The sequence below is a fragment of the Hyla sarda genome, chromosome 3, assembly GCF_029499605.1.
Source record: "Hyla sarda isolate aHylSar1 chromosome 3, aHylSar1.hap1, whole genome shotgun sequence".
In the NCBI taxonomy this organism is placed as follows: Eukaryota; Metazoa; Chordata; class Amphibia; order Anura; family Hylidae; genus Hyla; species Hyla sarda.
The window spans coordinates 205154775-205178484 of NC_079191.1; the positions used below are offsets into that span (position 1 = coordinate 205154775).

General features: G+C 40.9%; 1 protein-coding gene across 3 annotated transcripts in view; it reads left to right on the forward strand.

Moving 5' to 3' along the window:
• MYO6 (myosin VI) overlaps positions 1-23710 on the forward strand; it is a 261541-nt gene that overhangs the window by 116602 nt on the left and 121229 nt on the right. For all 3 annotated transcript variants that reach the window (XR_008891253.1, XM_056565911.1, XM_056565913.1), the window contains exon 13: positions 18389-18546. Coding sequence is in view for 2 of the 3 variants with exons in the window: in XM_056565911.1 (XP_056421886.1) it covers positions 18389-18546 (158 nt within the window). In the remaining variant the exon portion in view is untranslated. The remainder of the gene's footprint in view (positions 1-18388; positions 18547-23710) is intronic.

A 23710-nucleotide genomic window follows, 5' to 3' on the forward strand; every position in this document is an offset into this window, starting at 1 on the left:
GTCTCATGGCAGATTTCTCGTTCCACAGACACCATCTTTAGCTAATTCCTAAAGGAAGGTGCTATTCCTAGAACAATAAAACAGGCTGCCATGAAAAGTTTTATAGTTAGCCTTGTGGTCAGTCCATCAAATTTCCTCTACGTTAGATAAAAAAGTGACACAGCAGATAGTAGCAGCTGTATACCGTATTTTTCGCCGTATAAGATGCACTTTTTCTTCCCCAAAACTGGGGGGAAAAAGTTGGTGCCTCTTATACGGCGAATACACACCTATCGCGACGGTCCCTGCGGCCATCAATGGCCGGGACCCGGGGCTAATACAGGACATCACCGATCGCGGTGATTCCCTGTATTAACCCTTCAGACGCGGTGATCAAAGCTGACCGCCGTGTCTGAAGGGAAAGTGACACTAACCCGGCTGTTCAGTCGGGCTGTTCAGGACCGCCGCGGTGAAATCGCGGCTTCCCGAACAGCTTACAGGACACCGGGAGGGACCTTACCTGCCTCCTCGGTGTCTGCTCCGTGCCGCAATCCCCTGCATGGCCGGCGCTCTTCTTCGACGCCATCACGTTGTCGCGCACGCCGTCCCGTCGTCCAATAGGAGTGGCGTACATAGCGACGTGATGACGGCGACGTGATGACTGCGACGGAGAGCGTGGATCCTGTGGAAGAAGACTTCTGGAGCTTCGGGGACACCAGGGGGACGCGGCGACAGCGATGGAGCGACATCCCGGGCAGCGGTGACGGGTCCGGAGCGGCAGGGACACGTGAGTATTACCTCCTATACCAGTGGTCTTCAACCTGCGGACCTCATGCTGGGAGTTGTAGTTTTGCAACATCTGGAGGTCCGCAGGTTGAAGATCACTGTTGGGTTCAGAATCTTTTTTTTTTTATAGGTTTTGCACCTCTAAAGTTTGGTGCGTCTTATATGCCGGTGCGTCCTATAGGGCGAAAAATACAGTATTTATAACTTCCGAGATATATAGCTGTATTACATTTTACCATATGCAACCACTTGACTACTTTTTCTGCAGTGTTCATAGCTTGTGTGGTTAGCCTTAGTTAAATGCATTTTATATGGTCTGTATCCTTAAATCGCTTACTTGTGTCGGTCTACCATGTGAGTATAAACTATTAGCTCTGGGATATTTAAGCACAGGCTATTAAGTTTGGGATTTTGGAGTTATGTTTTCTCATGATTTCCCAGCGAAGTGTACTGGCGTTTCTTTTCTGTATCTATACTTTTTGACCCTTTTGTCATATATATTTTTTTAAATCCTGACAGCCTAAAGGGTTTATTTTGCAGTGTGAAAATATAGCTGAAATTGCTGAGCGTTAGGCATACTGTAACCTATGAAAGCTCCCTTTAATTCCCAAGCAATGATCTTCTTATAGTAGATGTTGGTTTATGTGCAGCAAAAAAAGAAACGGGTGAAATGACACTTCTGGTGCTTATCATATTCTTTTCACATTACCCGGTGTTGCCCGGTTTTTCCTACCTAATCCTTGTGGGAGGGGAAAAGCAACATTAGAAGATAACCTTTATTAACCAGACTAAACAATAAATGTGGACAATTTATTTGAGTGTAAAATTAATTGTATAAAAGTAATTAGAAGTTGTATAAGGGTATGTTCACACAGTGTAAAATTTATTTTATGCGTTCATTGTTGGCCGTTGTTGTGGTTCTGTGTTTGTAATAATGTTCACAGCTACATTTATTGTGGTAATCCGGTCGACTACACCAACCTATGTAGTTTTAAAGGGGTTATCCAGGGAAAAACCTTTTTTTTATATATCAACTGGCTCCAGAAAGTTAAACAGATATGTAAAATACTTCTATTAAAAATTCGTAATCCTTTCAGTACTTATGAGCTGCTGAAGTTGAGTTGTTCATCTCTGTCTAAGTGCTGTCTGATGACACCTGTCTCGGGAACTGTCCAGAGTAGAATCAAATCCCCATAACAAACCTCTTCTACTCTGTACAGTTCCCGAGACAAGCAGAGGTGTCAGCAGAAAGCACTGTTGCCAGACAGAAAACAACAACTCAACTTCAGAAGCTGATAATTATTGGAAGGATTAATTTTTTTTAATAGAAGTAATTTACAAATCTGTTTAACTTTCTGGAGCCAGTTGAGATATAATATATGATTTTTCCTGGAATACCCCTTTAAGAATTAGAGTGTGCAACTATGGCCTCCGATCATGTACTTTAGCAAATACCCAAAATGTCTGACAGCCATATGGTCAGTGTAAAACCAAAATGGCTGCCAAACACTTAGAACTCAGGCCAGAGGCACAGGCTAAATATTAGGGCATAAATGTGTTTTCTAACACCCCAAAACACTGATAAATTTTATACAGCTATAAGATTATTTGTACCAAGTATTTTGGCAGCAAATGTCTTGTACTAGCAGTTTAACCTCTTAATGACCACTGAGCTGTAAAGGGTGGATGGCGCGGGCTCCTGACTACAGCTCGCGCCATACTGGGTGACCCTTTGCTGATTGCTGTAGCTGAGGGCCATTGCTTATTGCCAGCATCCGGACGCATAGATATTAACCCTTTTAGATTGAAACTTTCAAAGCTGACAGTGGTGTCTAAAGTGACCTCTAATGCATCGCTGATGGTGTAGTGGGGTGGATTGCCCAAACCTGACCACCACCTCAACCCCCCAGGGCACAGTGCAAGCATGGGGAAGCGATCCACTGTTGAGGTAGCCGGGGGGGGGGGGGGAAATGTTACCTCTCCTCTCTATCCGTCCATGACTCCGGGATTGATAGAGCCTCTCTTTAGCAGGTTCTATTAATTAAGCCCAGAGCACACAGATCAATGCAGTTCTATAGAACTATATTGATCTTTGAGGAATCTAATGATTCCTTCTAAAAGTCTCCTAAAGGGACCAACAAAGAGCAAAAACAATTTTTTTATAAAGGTTTAACCCAGATACATTAACCCCTTCCATCTCAAAAGTTTAAATCACCCCCCCCCTTTTTCCAAATTCCATATAACAATATGTAAACCTAATAAAAATAAACATATTTGGTATAACTGTTAAACTTATAACTGTTAAAATGTAACATTATTTATCCCGTATGGTGAACCTTGTAAACGTAAAAAAATACCAAAACCCATGAATAGCGTTTTAGGCTTCTTTTACACTCCTGTTAGAACATGGCAGCATGACGGCTTTCTGGAGAGCCGGGCAGAATAGCGGGAGAAAAATGACTGCATGTGCCATCTTTTTCTCCTGCTATTCATAACAGCGCACGCACTGCACTCTGAATGGTGTAAAAAGGAAAAAAATAATAATAATTTGCTAAATTTCTTATATTTTTCAATTTTGTCTCACATAAATAATTAATTTTCCCTTTTGGAGCATATGTTATGGAAAAATGAACAAAGATATTACAAAGCACAATTGGTCTCGCAAAAATTAAGCTGTTATATAGGTGTGATATGGCTATTAAAGGTTAGCAATGTTCCGGTGATGAGGAGCAGCAATAGGTCTTTGTCCCCTCCTCCCCATTTCAGAAAGTCAGGAGAGTGTCTGCCTAAAGGCCTGCATTAAAATCTACTAATGCCCCCACCCAGTTGCCTAGTCTCCACCTACTCTCCCATCAAGCCAGAAGAATCTACCGTACGGATGATTATAAATGTAAAAACATAAATAATAATTTCTATATCCATAACAGCTAGAATGCACAAAAACTGTGATGGCCAAAGAAATTACGGCCGCATTTTTGCTCAGTACTATCAAAAATACACGTTTAGAATGAAATACGTCACTAAATTTTACACTGTGAGCGTAGCCTAACATGATTTGGAGTCCTGCTATAGTCCCCTATGTGTAAGCCCCATATTTGACCGCAAGAATGTCCTTTACTTATATTGTTTGTAAACAGAGTTGTCTTGAGTCGACTGAAATAACAATTTGCTGGCAGGCAACGCTTGCTTTGGGAAACATGAATGCTCACCAATGCTCTGTGCTGGTGGATGTGAACTTGCTGTGTAACTCATTAACTTGCTTTTCTGTGGGTTTCCCTTTTGTGCCTTTGGGGACAAATAGTTGTTAGAGTTGGAAGTTAATTAGCAGTTCGCCTCTTCCCTTTTGGTTTTCCTCATCTTTGCTACCCAGAGAATATTGATAATATGAATTGCAAATCTCCATAAATTCATAACATTTCAAAGCTTCATTGGCTTTTCATCAGCGATTTTGCATAGTTTTATCCGCTGCTTCACAGATTGGAGCGTGGACAGTTTGAAGTGTGAGACCAGACCGTACGAAACTTGTTTTCTTCTCCCCTCTTCTAAGACATTTGTCGTTTTCTGTGTTATAATCTGAAGAGCAGATATAAACTACATTTACCAATTCTCTTTAATCGCTGCTCTTTTATGTTGTATATTGCAGAATACAAACATACTGAATCTTGTAAATGTTTCCAGGCCACAAAAGATACAGTCCCGCTCTTTAGGGTAAAATACTGAAAATGGAAAAAGACTTAGAAGAAGCATGTAGAACCCAAGTCTCAGATAGTACTGCCAGATCCTTACATCTTGTGTGCTGCTAATTTACTTCTTAATAGATAAACTTAAAGAGAGTGCAAGAAGTTAAGTTTAGTGGGATTTAATGGTTGGTTTACGCAGGATGTAATGGGATTGCCGTAAAATGCATGAACAATAATCATTTATTTTCCCACCAGAAATCTCTTTAGTTTCTTATGTTGTCTGTTTTTGCCCTATAGTGGGCATTGCATGAGGCCAAATACAACAGAGGTGAAAGTTTATACTCACCCCTTGTAATGTCTCAGCATCTCCCAGTTGTATTTCACATTCCGCCTTATTACACTGGAAACTGCTCAATCTTTGCAGCAATTTACCCTGTAGTTTTTATTCCTCTTCTCTTTAGAAAGTTATTGCACAAAAGAAATTGAACCACAGCGTTTGATTTGCTCTTCACTCTTGTTTGCTCAGATGGTTTTCACAGTTTTGTATTTACCCTTAGTTTCAGTGAATGGAAACCTTTTAAAGCGTACCTGTCACGAGGTAAAAAAACTATTTGTTCCAGGCTTACTCTTTAACTGTTGCGGATTCCCTCTGTGTATTTAAATCCTGGTTTTGATCCTTTTATGGCTCCTTACTCCCTTGTCTTTGTTACTCACACTGCATGCGGTTCACTGAAAAGGGGGTGTTCCCGGCCTCACTTCTCAGAGCTGGCAACTGTCTGTGCTTTACACTGAGACTCGTGTCACATGCCCCCGACTCACAGAGCAGGCTGATTAAAAAGCCGGCATGAGGTGCAGAACTGCATCCTAGGGGACAGGCATAGCTGGGCAGGATGCAACTCTGCACCTCTCTCAGCTCCCTCCTCGTACCTCCCTTAGCTCCGCTCCCGTACTCAGCTCTCTCCTCTCATCAGCTCCGTTCCCCTACGCAGCTCCCCCCTGGCACTTCTTTCAGTAGGAGGGATGTAGATCTACACAACCCCGCACAGCATGACAGGACTGATGTAGATCTTCACACAGCCCTGCTCCTGTCATGGGGATGTAGATCTGCACAGCCCTGCTCCTGTCATGGGGACGTAGATCTATGTCCCCATGACAGGAGCCTGACTGTGCAGATCTACGTACCCATGACAGGAGTGGGGCTGTGTGAAGATCTACGTCCCTCCTGCTGAGGGAGGTGCAGAGTTGTGTCCTATCTAGCTCTGCCTTCCCCTCCCCTCGCTGTGTGTTTGGCAATCTCCGGACAGCTGAGGGGAGGAGCGAACACAGAATTGAATAGGACGCAAATCTGCACCTCACACCGGGAGCCTGCACAGAACCCTGCTTTCCCCGCCCCCACACTTACCAAGACATGCTGGCAATAGCTGAAGGGACAAGACAATGTTCTGGACAGTGGCCGGGACTCCTAGTGATAAGAAGTGTAGAGCATTTTTTCACCTAAAAATATACACATTTTTATCCATTGTATGGTACAAATATACATTCATTGTTATTATCTACATTATATGAAATGACATTTCCCGTTTAATGGTTTAGCATACTTTTGACATTTTGTATACAATTGTCAATTGCATGCTTCCATCTTTTGTGGAAGCGGTGTGGGTTGGCTCTTTTCTGTTCCAGCATGGCAAAACACGGTTCATAAAGGCACAGATGGGTAAGTTTGGGATGAAAGAACTTGACTGGTGCGCACAGAGCCCTGATCTCAACACTATCAAACAAATTATAGGTTGCGAGTCAGGTCCTCTCGTCCAACACAAGTGTCTGACCTCACAAATGCTATTCTGGATGAATGGCAAAAATTCCTACACACTCTCTCCGAAATCTCTTTGTGAAGTCTTCCCGAGTGGAAGCTGTTACAACAGTAAAGTGGAGACCAACTCTCTATAATATCATCTATGAATTTAAATTAGGATGTCATAAATAACCCCTGTAGGTATATTGTGTAGGTGTCCCAATATGTTTGTCCATTTAGTGTACTGTGCGCTTTATAGCACCTACAGGTATATGTGTGTGCATACATTGAAATTTGACAATGCTGATGCCTCTCTGCAGTGATTCCACCTGTAGTTTGGAAGCGGAGATGTCAATAGCTCTGCAGTTTCCATTGAGATTGTGCTGCTTTAAACACCGCACAGGCAGTATTTTCTAGTACAATTGCTTTCCCTCTTTCATGTCAGTATGACATTATCCATTTATCATACATGTTGAGCTTTTGAACACCCCCTAGAAACAGGAAAAGAAAACAGCACAGCATGCAATCCTTTATTCTCATTAAATGTACAAGATTAATTGCCAGAGTAAAATAAGTGCTGGAATGCAGGACAATGAATGTATATACGGCTATGTAGGGTTATAAAATGTTTTGGTGAAATTACTGTAGCTGCAAAGTTGTCCTCTGTGCGGTCTTAGTAACGTTTAAAGCCAGCCGTATTTCTCGTAATTCATTATGTGACAAGTATAAGTGACAGCAGCCTTATAAGTATAGAGAGGCTAGTGTACCTTGACAGTGTCTCCTGATAAGCACAGATCAGTAGGGCTAATCCCCAAGGTTTATGTTGATTCACTGAATGTCCTTTTACATAATACAGGATGACAATGTCATGCAGGTAGCTACACTATCAATAGGTGATACAGAATCCAGCAAAAAGTATGTAAGATGTTACTGCCTGTATTCCAGGGATTGTGGAGAGTGTATTCACATCATGTGCTTGTTACATTTCTGATTCATTTTGTGTTGTTTATATATTCATAGAGTTAAGCAGCTGCCTTGGCAAATATTAGCTGTGTGGATGAACTTTTCTGTCCTGTACTCGACTCGTAAATTGGCTTCATAATTATCTTATAAACGCTATACCAATAATACGCTACACAGTAGAATGGAAGCTGTCTCCTGGCACATGCCCACTAGGTCTTCACTGTGCCAGGTATGTCTGTGTCTGCTCAGCTGGGACAATGCAGTGAAAGGAAATTCCGCCACTTGGTCATTTAATTGTTTTTCTTAAATTGAATAAGAATTATTGAAGATGCCAGACAAATTGACTGGTCTGTCTGAGGTAAATGCTTGGAAGATTTTCTGACAGATACCTCTGCTCTATTCTATATTATATTAACCAAGAACACATAACAAAAATAGCGCTTCCTTGTGTAGAACTACTCGTAAAGGTGAGATTGGATATAGGAAACACTGACCTTTTTAAGTTGTGCAAATTCCAACCAAATATTGTTCAGCAATGTCCAGCCAGGCTGCTGCTCCTCCCCAAACATGCTCCAAGTAATAATGAATCCAGTAACCACCAACACCTCCTCCTCGGGGATATCTGAGCGCCACCACGTAAAAAAAATCCCCAAAATAAATCAAAGATAAAATGAAGATTAAACTTACGGTTTATGAAAAGTACAACACGTTTCAGTGCCGTTCCAGCTTCTTCCTCTGGTACCCGAGGAAGAAGCTGGACTGCCTTTAAATTTGTTGTATTTTTTTTAATAAACTGCACGTTTTATTATTTATTTATTTATTTATTTTATTATCCATTTTGTCTATTTTTACACGGTGGGACTCAGATATCCCCGAGCTGGAAGTGTTGGTGGTTACTAGATATATTAAATAAAGAAACATTTGGCCTTCATCCAGTCAATCAGGGTCTGTGGATACATATGTCAGCTGGGAACAGTATGAAAGTACGGAAGTTTAATGGTGTGTTCACACAGTCAAAAACTGCTGTGGAAAAAGCATGTCATCAGTGTTGATTTCATTGTTTGAAAACCACTTGGTTTTTTGAACATTCCCTCCTGTAGTTGGTGGGAGATGGAAAACACATAGTTTTTGGTGCCAGTTTTGGTACAAATAGATGTGTGGTAAAAAAATAAATAAATAATAATATACAGTCATGGCACCCCTGAAAGTATTTCTCACAGAAAAGGATTGCAGAAACATATGTTTTGCTTTACACATGTTTATTCACTTTGTGTGTATCGGAACTAAACCAAAATAAGGGAGGAAAAAGCAAATTGGACATAATGTCACACCAAACTCCAAAAATGGACAAAATTATTGGCACCTTTTCAAAATTGTGGAAAAATTTGGTGTGGATTTTTTCAAGCATGTGATGGTCCTTTAAACTCACCTAGGGCAAGTAACAAAACTCACACCTAAAAGCAGATAAAAAGGAGAGAAGTTCACTTAGTCTTTGCATTGTGTGTCTGTGCGTGCCACACTAAGCATGGACAACAGAAAGAGGAGAAGAGAACTGTCTGAGGACTTGACAATATCAACAATCTCAAGGTTACAAGTTCATCTCCAGAGATCTAGATTTGCCTTTGTCCACAGTGCGCAACATTATCAAGAAGTTTGCAACCCATGGCAGCTGTAGCTAAAGTCCTGCAAGCTCAGGGAGCATCTGTCGATATTTAAATGAAATTAAACGCTATGGCAGGAGACCCAGGAGGACCTCACTGCTGACACAGAGACATAAAAAAGAAAGACTACATTTTGCCAAAATGAACTTGAGTAAGCCAAAATCCTTCAGGGAAAACATCAGATGAGACCAAGATAGAGCTTTTTGGTAAAGCACATCATTCTACTGTTTACTGAAAACGGAATGAGGCCTACAAAGTAAAGAACACAGTACCTACAGTGACATATGGTGGAGGTTCAATGATGTTTTGGGGTTGTTTTGCTCCCTCTGGCACTGGGTGCCTTGAATGTGTGCAAGGCATCATGAAATCTGAGGATTACCAATGGATTTTGGGTCGCACTGTACAGCCCAGTGTCAGAAAGCTGGGTTTGTGTCCGAGATCTTGGGTCTTCCAGCAGGACAATGACCCCAAACATATGTCGAAAAGCCCCCAGAAATGGATGGCAACAAAGTGCTGGAGAGTTCTGAAGTGGTCAGCAAGGAGTCCAGATCTAAATCCCATTGAACACCTGTGGAGAGATCTTAAAATTGCTGTTGGGAAAAGGCGCCCTTCCAATAAGAGAGACCTGGAGCAGTTTGCAAAGGAAGAGTGGTCCAATATTCCGGCTGAGAGGTGTGAGAAGCTTATTGATGGTTATAGGAAGCGACTGATTTCAGTTATTTTTTCCAAAGGGTGTGCAACCAAATATTAAGTTAAGGGTGCCAATAATTTTGTCTAGACCATTTTTGGAGTTTGGTGTAACATTATGTCCAATTTGCCGTTTTTTCGCGGTTTTTGGGTTTAGTTCCAATACACACAAAGGGAATAAACATGCGTATAGCAAAACATATGTTACTGCAATCCTTTTCTGTGAGAAATACTTCATTTTCTTGAAAAATTTCGGGGGTGCCAACATTTATGGCCATGACTGTGCGCGCGCGCGCGCACACACACACACACACACACACACACACACACACATATATGTATGTATGTATTTTTCAGCCTTTTATTCATTTGTTTTTAAGTCTAAACGACTATACATGTCAGTACGAGTATTCATTAAAATGTGTATAAAGATTTTACTCTGATGTCAAAACTTGACTATTTTATGGAGAGGTTTGGTGTTATCAAAGTGTTCCTCACCTCTTCCTACAAGAGTAGTCTGTTAGGCCCTGTTTACTCTGTTATTACATATTGTTTAAAGGTACTGTTTTTCCCAAGATCAGAATAAAGGTGTCATTAAAAAGTGTTAATGTTTTCATCATGTTTTCATACACTTTATACTAAAAGCAGGAGCCATATGGATCCTGTTCTTAAACAGAACAGAAAAGTGAACCTCTATCATTTGTGTGTTATAGTTTTGTGCCTCAATTGCTGCAGAACATCACATCCTGAGACGTAGTTTACATGTGGTATTTTGGTCAGTAATCCACTTTGTCTTTTTTGCTCTTGCCTAAAAATACTGATAACTATTAAGTGTGAACCCAGCCTCACCCATCAGCTGCTGCAGACCTTCTTTATGAAAAGGATGATGATATTTTAAATTGATGAATGATGGACATGAAGCTCCTGGTTTAAAGGCTTTTTCTGGATCAGCACATGTCTGTATAATAAGGAATAATTCTCTACTTCTAATAGAAGTATTAATATTGAGTTCAGATGGTTCACCTTTTCACTAGGGATCTTATGTTTTTATTATTGGCTCAGTGTTTGTGCTATGATTTGAATAGTCTTTCAGGATTTATCAGGTAAAGCCTGTCATCTCACTGGCTGTGCTTGGTACTGTGTAATGGTATAGTGCTCTGCAGTAGGCTTGTTAAAGTAAGGCTAGATCTCGCTATTGCTACACATTTGTGTTATTTTGCCTCAAAAAAAGTATTAAAACTTAATGTCAGTACAAGATCTACAGCTTTTCAGACACCAACCTCACCAGACAGACCTCCGTTGCTTAAACGGGACCTCTAGCTTTTCGTTATAGTTTCTGAGGCTTTACTTGACAACTTAATTCTGCATGCTGTGCTTTGTCCTCCATTTAAACAAACCAAATTGCCCAGAGGTGAGGCTGAGGTAATCCTAAACAAAGCCCCAAGCCCCAAATCATCAGGAAAACCTAGACGATTGGGTTAAAAAACCCTATATATATAAAAAAAAAAAAAAACTCCCAAGTGTATTATAGTAAAACTTCACTTTTATTGAACATATATTAAAAGTGCTTCAAATTATGTGCATTAAAAATACTATATTTTTTAATATAGCGAAAAATGGAAAAAAAACTGAACAAAGGGGGCATTATCTAAGTGCCGTTACTGGGGTCAGACAGTTACTTGAAATGTGCAATCGTTAGGTGAGATTAGCACACTCACCTTTTGTTGTTGCGTAGTCACAACACGGGTGATCGCATGAAAGAGTGTGCAATGCACTCATAAAAATCTCTGTGGCCGCCGTGCATCGGTCCTGATCATCTGCAATGTCGGTCAGGTCAATAGTTGCTCTGATGCTGGAAGAGGACTACAAGGTGTCCGTTCTAGCAGGAAAAGATGATGCTGTACTGGGCGCCTGGGAGAAGGGAGCTTTGCATTCCATTAACGAGTTACTTGAGTAAAACACTTCGTCAGACGAGTATGATAAAGGTTTCCCTTTTAATAAAATGAATAAAAAGTAAAGTAATATGACAACGCATTTCGCATTCAGGTCAATGCACTTCATTTGAATCCCTTTTTATGATATCTTCAATAAAAGAGAAATTTTACTATAATACACTTGGGGAGTTTTTTTTTTCTTCCTATATAGGGTATTTTTTATTCTGTCATCTACGTTTTCCTGATGGGTTTGGTGCTTTGGCCACCATTTTAACAGAATCTGCGACAGAAGGTCCTAAATGAAGCACTGATGCAGATGTGGACCTTCCCTTAGTGTGTCAAACTGTCTGTATTACATAACTAAACATAACCGGTTGACGTGTTGCCATGAGATTACCTTAGCACAACTGTTTCAGGTCGGTAACTTCAAACTTCTGATAAGATATTGAGCCATGTTCACATATGCATTGGTCGACCGCGTTTTTGCCTACGGTCGGGAAAACGCAGCCGACCGGAGGCTGCGGTCCACTCCGGTCGGCTCATAGACATGCATTAAATACGGTTCCCCTATACGGCTGAGTGTGGGCGCCGTGATTAAGCCCCGCCCACCCCTCCTCCCAGCCGTATACGGGAGCCGTAAGTACAAAACGAGGTGTGAACCCAGCCCTCTGTTCACCTGGGAGCAGAAGAATGTAAAACAAAACTGCAGTCTGATTTGCTGCACAATAGACATCAATGGAGCTTGATAAACCCCATTGACTTTAATGGGGTTCATTGTGTTTCTGCCATGGTGTCTCTCATTTTACTAGATTTGACTGGACAAAATAATACTGCTTGCTGCTTTTTTCACTTTTTAACAGAATCTAAAACAGAGGTCCCCGTCGGACCATCACAGATGTAAACCAAGCCTTTAACTGTTTTCACCTGTGTGGGTCTTTCATAATTTCCTTTTGGTGGGTCTCTTTTTTTTATTTTTGACCAGATTGACAATGAATGCTATTTTTTAGGAGACATTTAGCTGAATTAGTGACATTATACTTGTGGTTTTGTGATTTGGTTCTATGTGATTTTGACTTTCATTTATTGCCAATCTCTCCGGCATTTGATATAACTGTATAAATATGTGTTCGGCACATTTTTGTCATACCTCTCCGACCTGTATATAAAGAACGGATGACTGTCACTTGTAAGAGTTGTTTCCATTCCTCCTGGGAACATCCTTTACAAATGTGGTAATTGTGTATCAACCAACATTGATCTATAAAGTAGTAACAGATACTCCCTGGTCTAAACAGACTATAATTTCACCTAAACGTGCCTTGAATGATAGGACCTTGTAGGCCTTCACTTCTGGAAATTAGCATTCTAAGAGGATTAGAGGATTTAAAAGGCCAGAAGCATTAAATAGCACTTTAGTTTTCTCTAACAAATAAGCTAAAAACATAAAGTAGGACACACTAGGGGTAATTTTAGCCTTCCAAGGATCTTAATCCTCCCAATAAATCAATCATAAGGTCTGTGGGGGAGATTTGTCAAAACCTGTGCAAAGGAAAAGTTGCCCATAGCAACCAATCAGATTGCTTATTTCATTTTTAACAAGGTCTCTACAAATTGAAAGAAGCGATCTGATTGGTTGCTATGGACAACTCAGCAACTTTTCCTCTGCACAGGTTTTGATCTCCCCTATGACCATAAATAAACTGGTCCATCATGTACTGCAATGGCAATTTCTATAAACTTGTCTTACATGAACAAGTGCGTAGCACTAAGGCGTTCATGAATTTCTTTCATAAAAGTCTAGTGTTATGTAATTTTTCCGGTATCTGTCTTGAACCTTGTGTTATTTATTTTTTGAAGAATATCCACAGGAGATTTAATGGAGATTATGAGAAGCACAGTTTTTCTGCTTCCATTATTAGAAAAAGACTCTTGCATGGACTGCCAAATATGCATCAGCATTGCAGCATGTTGTATGTTGTACAGCAGGCCTATCTGCTTCTTATGTTGCATGCTACACTATGACAACCTTTGGCAAGTCACAGAGAGATTTTGTGGACTTAACATATGAAACTCACTATATGTACATTCGACACCACAAATGCCAAATGTGGCTGCTGAAATAGTTTTTGGCTCAACATGCAGCTACCGAAAACCTAAAAGGTCACAAATATGTCACCTGTAATTTGAACATAGTACTTTATGTAACATGTCACACATTGACCACAGCCTTGAAGCCCCTACAGGGCATATTTAGTAGAAGTGCCAAGTGACTGCATACAGTTTTTCATAATGACTGTTTTTTATGGAACATAAAGCTGACCATACACGAGACAAAGATTGGCCAATTTTGGCCATTTTGAGGGTTTGGAAAAAATAGGGGCATGCCACTTGTTTTAGGAGCTCTTTTACCACCCATGTCATTTTTTATTTTATTTAGGTATTTTTTAGGTAGCACACTCTTTAATAATGCATCTATGGTTTGTTGTCAAAGGGTTTTTCCAAGTGGAAAAATTATCCCCTATCCACAAGATATTGGAAAACTATATGTTGACTGTTGGGTCCTACTGAGATCTCAAGAATGGTATCCAAAGTCTCCTGTTAGACTTTAATGGCACGCCACCACCACTATAGTCCTTTTCTATGGGAGCTGCTGGAGATTCTGGAGAAAGTGTTTGCCTCCCATAGATAATGAATAGAGCAGTGTTGCACATTCACAATAATTCAAACTGGAGACTTGGAACCATGTTTTCGAGATCTCCAGCATCCTCATCGGTCAGACCCTCAATGATCAGATAGATATCCTCTTTTCTGTGCATAGTGGATAACTTTGCCAGTTTAAATAAACTTTCTCAAGGGTAGCTGTTTTGAAGGAGTAAATGGGGAAAAAGAATTGGGTATTATGTCAGATTCAATGGGCCCTTTGATTTGGCAAATGTAAGAAAATCTTTTCTCACTTTAAAGTTTTATGCATTTTTGTTTCTGCTGCTTTTTCTTTTTGTATTATGAATAAAACAAAGAAAAGAAAAGTCATCTGTCTGTATAGTCTGGCATATGAGCCAAATGAATCAGGATAAGCCATGAATGTGTCATAAGCAGAGCCGCGGCTTCAGCATATAGACAGTGAACGGGTCCGGAAGCAGATGGCTCTGTTCATTGTGGGAGTTGTGCTGCAGTACCGTTGCGCCACCACACTATGAAAGAAGGCAACTGCTTTTAAGCCCACATTCATGAATATGCTGGAGATGGTGGTCTGCCAAACTGCTGAATGGTGGGGGGTGCCTGGTGTCAGCACCCTGCCGGTCACACATCGAAGGCCTATCCTGAGGATCGGACATCAATGCAAATGCTAGATAAGAAAAACATAGCTGCTTTCTTTCAAAATCACCACCACACCTGTTCTCACAGTGGCCCCTCATTTACTATTACAAACCCGACATGTTTTGTCGCGTTGTGCATCAGATTCTGTCGCATTGCGCCAGAAATTCTGTCTGTGCCAGAATTTGCGTCAAAATTTGCGCCAGAATTGAAAAAACCTTGGCGTGACCACATGACTTCCGGGAAAAGGGGGCGTGTTCCTGACATTTCCACAAAAAACCAACATTTTTACTAAGGTTTCCACATAAAATGTGGTGGATTTCAGCTGAGGAAAACCAGACAGATCAGAGCATGTGTTAAAAAAAAAAAAAAAAAAAAAAAAAAAGCAGTGTAGGGAAAAGTGGAAAATGTAGGGAAACCTTAGTAAATACCGTGGGAAATAAATTGTAGGGAATTAAAACCCACAAAGAAACGCGCACTCCACTCTTAGTAAATAAGGGCCATTATGTGTTGCATTGCAGCTCATTTTTGTTAAAGTAAAGGGAGCGAAGTTTGTTGTACCAAATACAACCTGTAGACAAGTTTTTTTTTAGAAGAACATGCCCTTATTTCTTTAATCCTGCGCATCCCTATTTAAAGTTTGTTGTTAGATCACAATATATTTAGCTACCAGTACCAGGAACATCTGGATTTAGAGGGGATAGCGGTTATTTCCCGAGCTCAAATTGATGCAGGGACATATTTATGCATAGGAAAGGTATTTAGCTTCAGCATATCTCTGTGGGGCATAATAAATCTTGTAGATTAAGAGTATAACACAAAGATTTCTCTGTACAACCACGGAACAAATGTATTATTGAAGAGAAATGCATGAAACGTGCTGAAAAGAAAGTAAACAGATCAATCAGTTACACAATGAGCATCCAAATAATAGGAGGCGCTGCCAGGGAAAACATTTGATTCTCTTCTCGGTAAAACAGTTCACAGACAGATTTAAGAAGTTTAATACTTCTCCAGAACTTTATGAACCTGTTGGCTCAGGTGAAGTATGGCCATCTGCTGAGCATTTGGACAGGTTTTCTAAATCATAATATGGGAAGATCCAATTGTAAAATGTAATACAATATGAACTTTGCAATTGGTTATATTTTTATTGCACCAGGGTTTTTTTTAAAGTAAGAAATGAAGCAACTTTGCAAATAGTCTTTATTAGAAATCAGGGCTGTGGAGTCGGTAGATAAATCTTCCAACTCCAATTCCGACTCCGGAGTTTTCTGTGCTTCCGACTCCCCGACTCCGACTCCTCTGTATTAATATGTGAATGTATTTTATACATTCCTTGAAGGAAAGAAAGGCAACATACATGTCATTACCACAGGACTACTGGCTGGGAAGCCAACAGTCTACTGTATTGAACAGTTTGTGTGCTGATCTGCTGCTGAAGGTAGGGCAGTGGGAGGATCCAGGAAGGGGCATTTATTATAAAACATGATTTCCCTAGTAGAATCCCATAGTCACGTTTAAAGGGGTACTCCGCTCCTAGACATCTTATCCCCTATCCAAAGGATAAGGGATAAGATGTCAGATCGCCGGGGTCACCACTGCGGCACCGCACTTTCATTACTACACCGAGAGAGTTCACTCTGTGCATAGTGATGGGTGATAGAGGGGATGGAGCAGCGTGACGTTATGGCTCCGCCCCTCGTGACATCACGGCCCTCCCTCTTAATGCAAGTCTATTGCAGGGAGCGTGACGACCCCCACGCCCCTTCCCATAGACTTGTATTGAGGGGGCGGGCCTGGACATCATGAGGGGCGAGCCGTGATGTAACGATGCTCCGGCCCCTGTATCGCCCGTCATTACGCACAGATTGAACAGGTTCAGTATCCACTGCGCAAAGCCACTTATTTACATATTTGCAATGGAGGTTAATAAAACGGGTATTTTAGTAACCAGACTGCGGATCCGGGTAAGTGATACCTCATTGTAATCTATAACCCTGGGTATTGGATTTAGTGTGGGAGACCCTGTTGTCAGTTTCCCTTTATTCACCCCTTGCTCCACATCTATTGTTCCCCCCGGGGAAATGTGTCATGTTTTATCTTTGTTTGAAATCTTGGATTATACAGTATGTAGTAGAACATAAAGAAAGGAGGAAGAGGAGGACAATGTTTAGTGCTGATGCTGCATCTTTTCAGCATTTTTTTTTTCTCACCATGGAAGAACAGGAAATATTGGTTTAGAATCAGAAATACACGTGTTTCTCTGCATCCCATATTTGTGGAAATGTTATTTATCTACTAAATATCTAGGACAAATTAATCTATATAGAAACAGTATTTCTTTTTTTTAAACTGTTTAACATATTTATTAAAAAATATCCTAAAAGTGATAAATTAATATATTAACAGTGTGTAGCAGCTGCAGATTTACTATATTGCGGTGGGTATAAATAGTTTGTAATGTGACAGTTTAATAATCATTGAGGACATTTTAATAAAGCGCATCTCTTGGTATTTATGTAGCTGAGAGACTTGTCATTTCTGTTCTACAAGTATAGCTTATTGGGAAAGCTGGGGATGTTTCACCACAATGTCTGTGTGTGTGTGTGTATATATATATATATATATATATATATATATGTGTGTGTGTAACACAGTCCTCTTGTCTGTTTTAGGCTTGAGGGTCTTGAGGGTCTTTCAGCTTACCTGCAGCCCTAGATCTTAAAGGGGTATTCCGGCCAAAGACATCTTGGAGATATTATCCCCTCTCCCTCCCATAGACACGCCATGCCCCTTCCTTTCATGTCTATGGGAGGGGGCGTGACGGCGGTGGGCCCCCGCGATCAGACATCTTATCCCCTATCCTTTGGATAGGGGATAGGATGTCTTTGGCCCGAATACCCCTTTAAGCTAGGTGCAGTACCCACACCCACAGAGGCTTAGGGCATATCTTGTTGATGTACCATTAGTGTCACATTTATAAAAACTCTTTTAATATTCACATTTTCTTTTTTGTGCATAGATGCTTCTCTTTCTATTAGTGCTAATGCAATAACTTCCTGTTGAGCATAGGGACAGCTTCTGGTTATACTCAGCAACCAAGAAGCCAATCTGCAGTGTATTGCATTACATATATTATTGTCTCTGAAGTTTCTAAGACTTTCCTTATGATATATGCAGTGTCCACAGAGTATTCCTTCAATCATTCATATGGCAATAATAATACACTGATTCCTAACAGTAAAAAGTTTCTTCTATATTTACCATGCAAATTTGGCACCATTGGTCACTGAAGTCCACAATCACTTGTTTTCACAAAGTGTCACCTCAATGAATGGTGATTTACTGTTGTGGTTGAGCTGAGAAACACAGTGGGAATAGTGGGTGTCATTGTACACCCAAGAAATCGATTATAAACATTTAGAAATTTTGATATACTTGCCCATTTGCCCATTAAATCAAAGGCCAAAAAAAAAAAAATTCCAATACATATTGGACTATTTATAGTTCTCTTCTCTGTCAAGCCAGTAAATTGTGATTATTAATGAGCTCTCCTCAGAAAATGAATTAATCTTTTTTTTTTTGTAGGGTGCCACTGAAAGTGGAGCAGGCAAACAATGCTCGAGATGCATTGGCAAAGGCAGTGTACAGCCGTCTCTTTGATCATGTGGTTAACAGAGTAAACCAATGCTTCCCCTTTGAGAGTTCTGCCTTCTTTATTGGTGTTTTGGACATTGCTGGCTTTGGTAAGTGGTTGTGTATTAATATGTATGAATAGCATTACATTTGTTAAACTGTTATGAAATAGGCTCTGTTTACACTGGAATTTTTTATGCGCTGTTTAGTTCCATAGTGTTTATTTTATTTTACTTTTTTTTTATTAAACTCTTTTTATTGAGAAGTGAGTAGAGGCAAATACAATGTATTCACAGGTCATCGTTACAAGCGACGGGAATAATAACCATAGCAAGAGTCACAATTGTCATAGTACATAGTCAGTTAAAACAGAACATGCAGGGATATAAAACCCAACAACGAGTTCAAACTAGAACATAAACATGAACAATAACAAAACTCCTTCACATCACTGGTGTACAGAGTCAGGATGACCTATCGGAGACGAGGCACTGCCATCCCACAGGTAAAAGGATTCCCTATAATACCACAGAACAGGGAAAAAAGGTGGAAAGGAAGGAGAAGACAGAGAAAGAGGTAGGATAGGTACAAGATTAAAAAGGGGGGGGCCAAGGGTACCTGAAGACATCAGAGGCAAATGCTGAAGGTAAGTACTAAGTAAGAGGAGATTTACACCAAGTTCCCCACACCTTATAGAATTTATCAGGATACTTCCTATGTTTGAAAACCAGTTGTTCAAAGGTTATAATGTCATTAGCCAGTTTCTTTCATTGGGAGAGAGGGAAGGGGGTCCATCAAGCGTAAGGCTATTGCCTTCCTTGCCAGGAAGAGCACTTCTTGAAGGAAGATCCTCATGTGATGTTGCCAGGATTCCTCCAGGAGGGCCCCAAAGAAACAGATCAGGTGGTCTTATGGGACCGGGATAGAAAATAAGAGGAGAATTGGGCATTGAGAGCATGGCCAAGCTGAAGGTACCTTTAAAGTGCTTTGCGGGGAACCTGAAAGTGTTGGACTTGACTTGAGTAAAATACTTCAGGGTATAGTCCAGGAACATGTTGCCCAGTTGTGTAACCCCATGGCCTGTCCAGAAGGGAGGGTCTAGAACATCAGTCAGGCGGGGGAAGCGGGGATTGTCACACAACGGAAGGTCAGCCTGAATGTCATTTAACAAAGACATGGTCTGAGACTGCCGTCAGACCTGGAAGGGCAGTAAGGATTCAAGACCCAAAAAATTAGCCAGGGGATGCTTGGCATTTGGCAAGCGATCCGTAGACACTTAATGCTGGATATAGCTTACTTGTCAGGAAATAAGCTCTAAAGTTAGGGAGTGCCATCCCGCCAGGTCTTTAGGGCATCGCAAGGTGGACCTACTTGCCCCCCAGATAAAGGAAGGGAGTCAAGAAACTTGAAAAAGGTGTCTGGAACTGGGTTAGAGGAGTGTTCCAGGAGATAGTCTTACCTAAATTCCTCTGTCATCTTAACTAAGTTTATTCTGCTGGCCAGCAGCAGGGCACTCCATACCTTGAACTTATCTTTAACATAGGAGAGGAAAGACAGAACATTAATTGGGAGATCACTGCATGCATCCCTATTCCCAGGTATTTAAATTGGGTAACAACAAACAGCCCACAGAGGACAGAGGGCCAAGGTCACAGTCATAACGGCTTATAGACTTACTTCGCCCAATTAATTCTCAGGCCTGAAAAATCCCCAAATCGATCAGTGACAGAGATGGCGTTGGTCACATGGGGTTGGAGCATAAATAATTCCATATCGTCCGCATAAAGACCAAAGCGATACTTCCTCCTGCCCAAGAAAATACCATAATTTGCCTGGTTCTGCCGGAGGAGAAGAGCCAGGGGCTCCAGCACAAAATAAAGCGGCAACAGGAGGCAACCCTAGCACGTCCACCTACCCGGGTAAAGGGTTCACTGTTACCTGGGCCTGGGGGGATGAATATAAGATTGATAACGACTTAGTAAATTTAGGGCCAAAACCAAAATGCTGAAGAACCTCTCGCAAATAATCCCACTCTACAGAATCAAAAGCTTTGGCTGCATCCAAGGAGGCCAAAGCCCAGGCAGTGCTCCTCCAATGCCACACCCATCTGAACCGCTACCTGCACCCTCCTTATATTCTTTGATGTGGGCTTACCAGGATTAAAGCCCATTTGGTCCCCATGGATAATAGAAAGAATAACCTGGTTCAGCCTACTGGCCAGCACTTTTGTTGGATTTTATAGTCTACATTAACCAATAAGATCGGCCTGTAGAAACCACACTCAAGGGGATCTTTATCTGGCTTAAGAAGAACTACATTATTAGCAGCATACCAAGTGGATGGAAGATACCCTGTTTTAAAGGCACCTCCAAATGTGGCTTTCAGGGGAGGCCTAAAGAAGGGCAGCATATTTCACATATACCTCTGCAGGGAGGCCATCAGCACCAGGCGCTTTGCCATTCTGCATTTCCGCAACCGCCTCAGAAATCTTGTCTGCAGTGATAGCGGAGTCCAACAGGGAAGGTATAATATGAAATTGAATGCCGTCTAAGTTCCATACTTAACAGAATTTTTTTTCCATTAACTTCCCCTTTGAATTTAATTGGATTTTTCTACCTGTAGACATCAGTTAGCCTCCCCTATCCATCCCTAAATATGTTGTTTTTGGAGGACAGAGTAGCATCTACTATGTTATTCTGCCCAATAGGGTAAAAAAAAGTTTATGCCTTTGTTTGAACCCAAGCTGGTACTATACCTTTTAGATAGCTTTTTGTAGAACCCTACCCTTCCCTTGACCCACGAGCTCATCCCTGATTCTCATCCATAAATATGCAGTCTAGGTCAAGCATTTTTGCTTATAAGTATGTTCCCATCTCAAGATCCCCTAGTCATAGGATAAGGTATAACAAGCTGATCAGTGTTAGTCTGACTACTGGGTCCCCACCAATCTCAAGAACAGGGACACGATTTGTCCCTGGAATTAATGCTACACTGAACTTGGGAGTTTCTGGCAGCTCCATAGAGAATAGATGGACTGCTAACTGAGTATGTGTAGTGTAAATGATATATTCTGATGACAATTGTGTCCCCCTGTGACCGATGAGGGTTGCAGCCCCACAGGTCAGCGTGTTATCCCTTGATCTAGAGATAATAGTTTGAGATGGCAATTCCCATTTAATTTGACAATAAACGTAAGTTAGCTGTCTGCTGAATGCATGTTTCCCAGGAGTCATTTTATATCCCCCTTCCCAAGACAAACAATATGTATAGGGCAGGGGGTGGATATGAGGCAGTACGTGTAGTAAAGACCAGCATATACAAAAGCTGGCTGTGCATTTTAGAGACGTGACAGCCAAACAAGGTCATCAGTTCTTTCTTAAGATCCTTCCACACACATGCATCCTCAGCTCAGTGAGGGTTTATGTAGTCTTAATGGGGAAAGTAGAAAATGTATCAACATGTTATCTCCCCTGAGAACAAAAGGATCAAGCATGTAAGAATCCAAAATGCTCAATCCTTCTTTACCGTGACATCTGCTGTTGGGTGAGGCCACCATACTCATTACATGATTGTCCTATCCTGCCAAAATTGAAATTAGTCTTTGCCTGCTACCAAATTTTAGGCCTGTCCACTTATTTTCTTCTCATTTTCTTCTTATAAAACTGAACCCAAAATCAAGTTATGTAATGTATCTCAGCTATGTAAGGGAATTTTAGGAATTCTGGTATTGATCATCTGTATTGATGAGCTAGACTAGTATAAGGGTGTGTTCTCACGTTTATAATTTTTAAAACAGTTTTGGAAGCCAGTGCCAGGAATGGACAAAAAAATGGAGGACATGTGCAAAGGAAATATGGAGGCTTTTAACCCCTTAAGGACGCAGGACGTAAATGTACGTCCTGGTGAGGTGGTACTTAACGCACCAGGACGTACATTTACGTCCTAAGCATAACCGCGGGCATCGGAGCGATGCCCGTGTCATGCGCGGCTGATCCCGGCTGCTGATCGCAGCCAGGGACCCGCCGGCAATGGCCGACGCCCGCGATCTTGCGGGCGTCCGCCATTAACCCCTCAGGTGCCGGGATCAATACAGATCCCGGCATCTGCGGGAGTTCGCGATTTAAATGAACGATCGGATCGCCCGCAGCGCTGCTGCGGGGATCCGATCATTCATAACGCCGCACGGAGGTCCCCTCTCCTTCCTCCGTGCGGCTCCCGGCGTCTCCTGCTCTGGTCTGTGATCGAGCAGACCAGAGCAGGAGATGACCGATAATACTGATCTGGTCTATGTCCTATACATAGAACAGATCAGTATTAGCAATCATGGTATTGCTATGAATAGTCCCCTATGGGGACTATTCAAGTGTAAAAAAAAAATGTAAAAAAATGTAAAAGTAAAAAAAAAAGTGAAAAATCCCCTCCCCCATTAAAAAAGTAAAACGTCCGTTTTTTCCTATTTTACCCCCAAAAAGCGTAAAAAAAACATTTTTTATAGACATATTTGGTATCGCCGCGTGCGTAAATGTCCGAACTATTAAAATAAAATGTTAATGATCCCGTACGGTGAACGGCGTGAACGAAAAAAAATAAAAAAAAGTCCAAAATTCCTACTTTTTTAATACATTTTATTTAAAAAAAATTATAAAAAGTGTATTAAAAGTTTTTTATATGCAAATGTGGTATCAAAAAAAAGTACAGATCATGGCGCAAAAAATTAGCCCCCATACCGCCGCTTATACGGAAAAATTAAAAAGTTAGAGGTCATCAAAATAAAGGGATTATAAACGTACTAATTTGGTTAAAAAGTTTGTGATTTTTTTTAAGCGCAACAATAATATAAAAGTATATAATAATGGGTATCATTTTAATCGTATTGACCCTAAGAATAAAGAACACACGTCATTTTTACCATAAATTGTACGGCGTGAAAACAAAACCTTCCAAAATTAGCAAAATTGCGTTTTTCGTTTTAATTTCCCCACAAAAATAGTGTTTTTTGGTTGCGCCATACATTTTATGATATAATGAGTGATGTCATTACAAAGGACAACTGGTCACGCAAAAAACAAGCCCTCATACTAGTCTGTGGATGAAAATATAAAAGTTATGATTTTTAGAAGGCGAGGAGGAAAAAATGAAAACGTAAAAATTAAATTGTCCTTAAGGCCAAAATGGGCTGAGTCCTTAAGGGGTTAAACAACAACACAATATTTGAGTTGCATTTGCCCCAAATGCAGGAAAGCTTAATGCCTTATTTGGGCATCAGAGTACAAA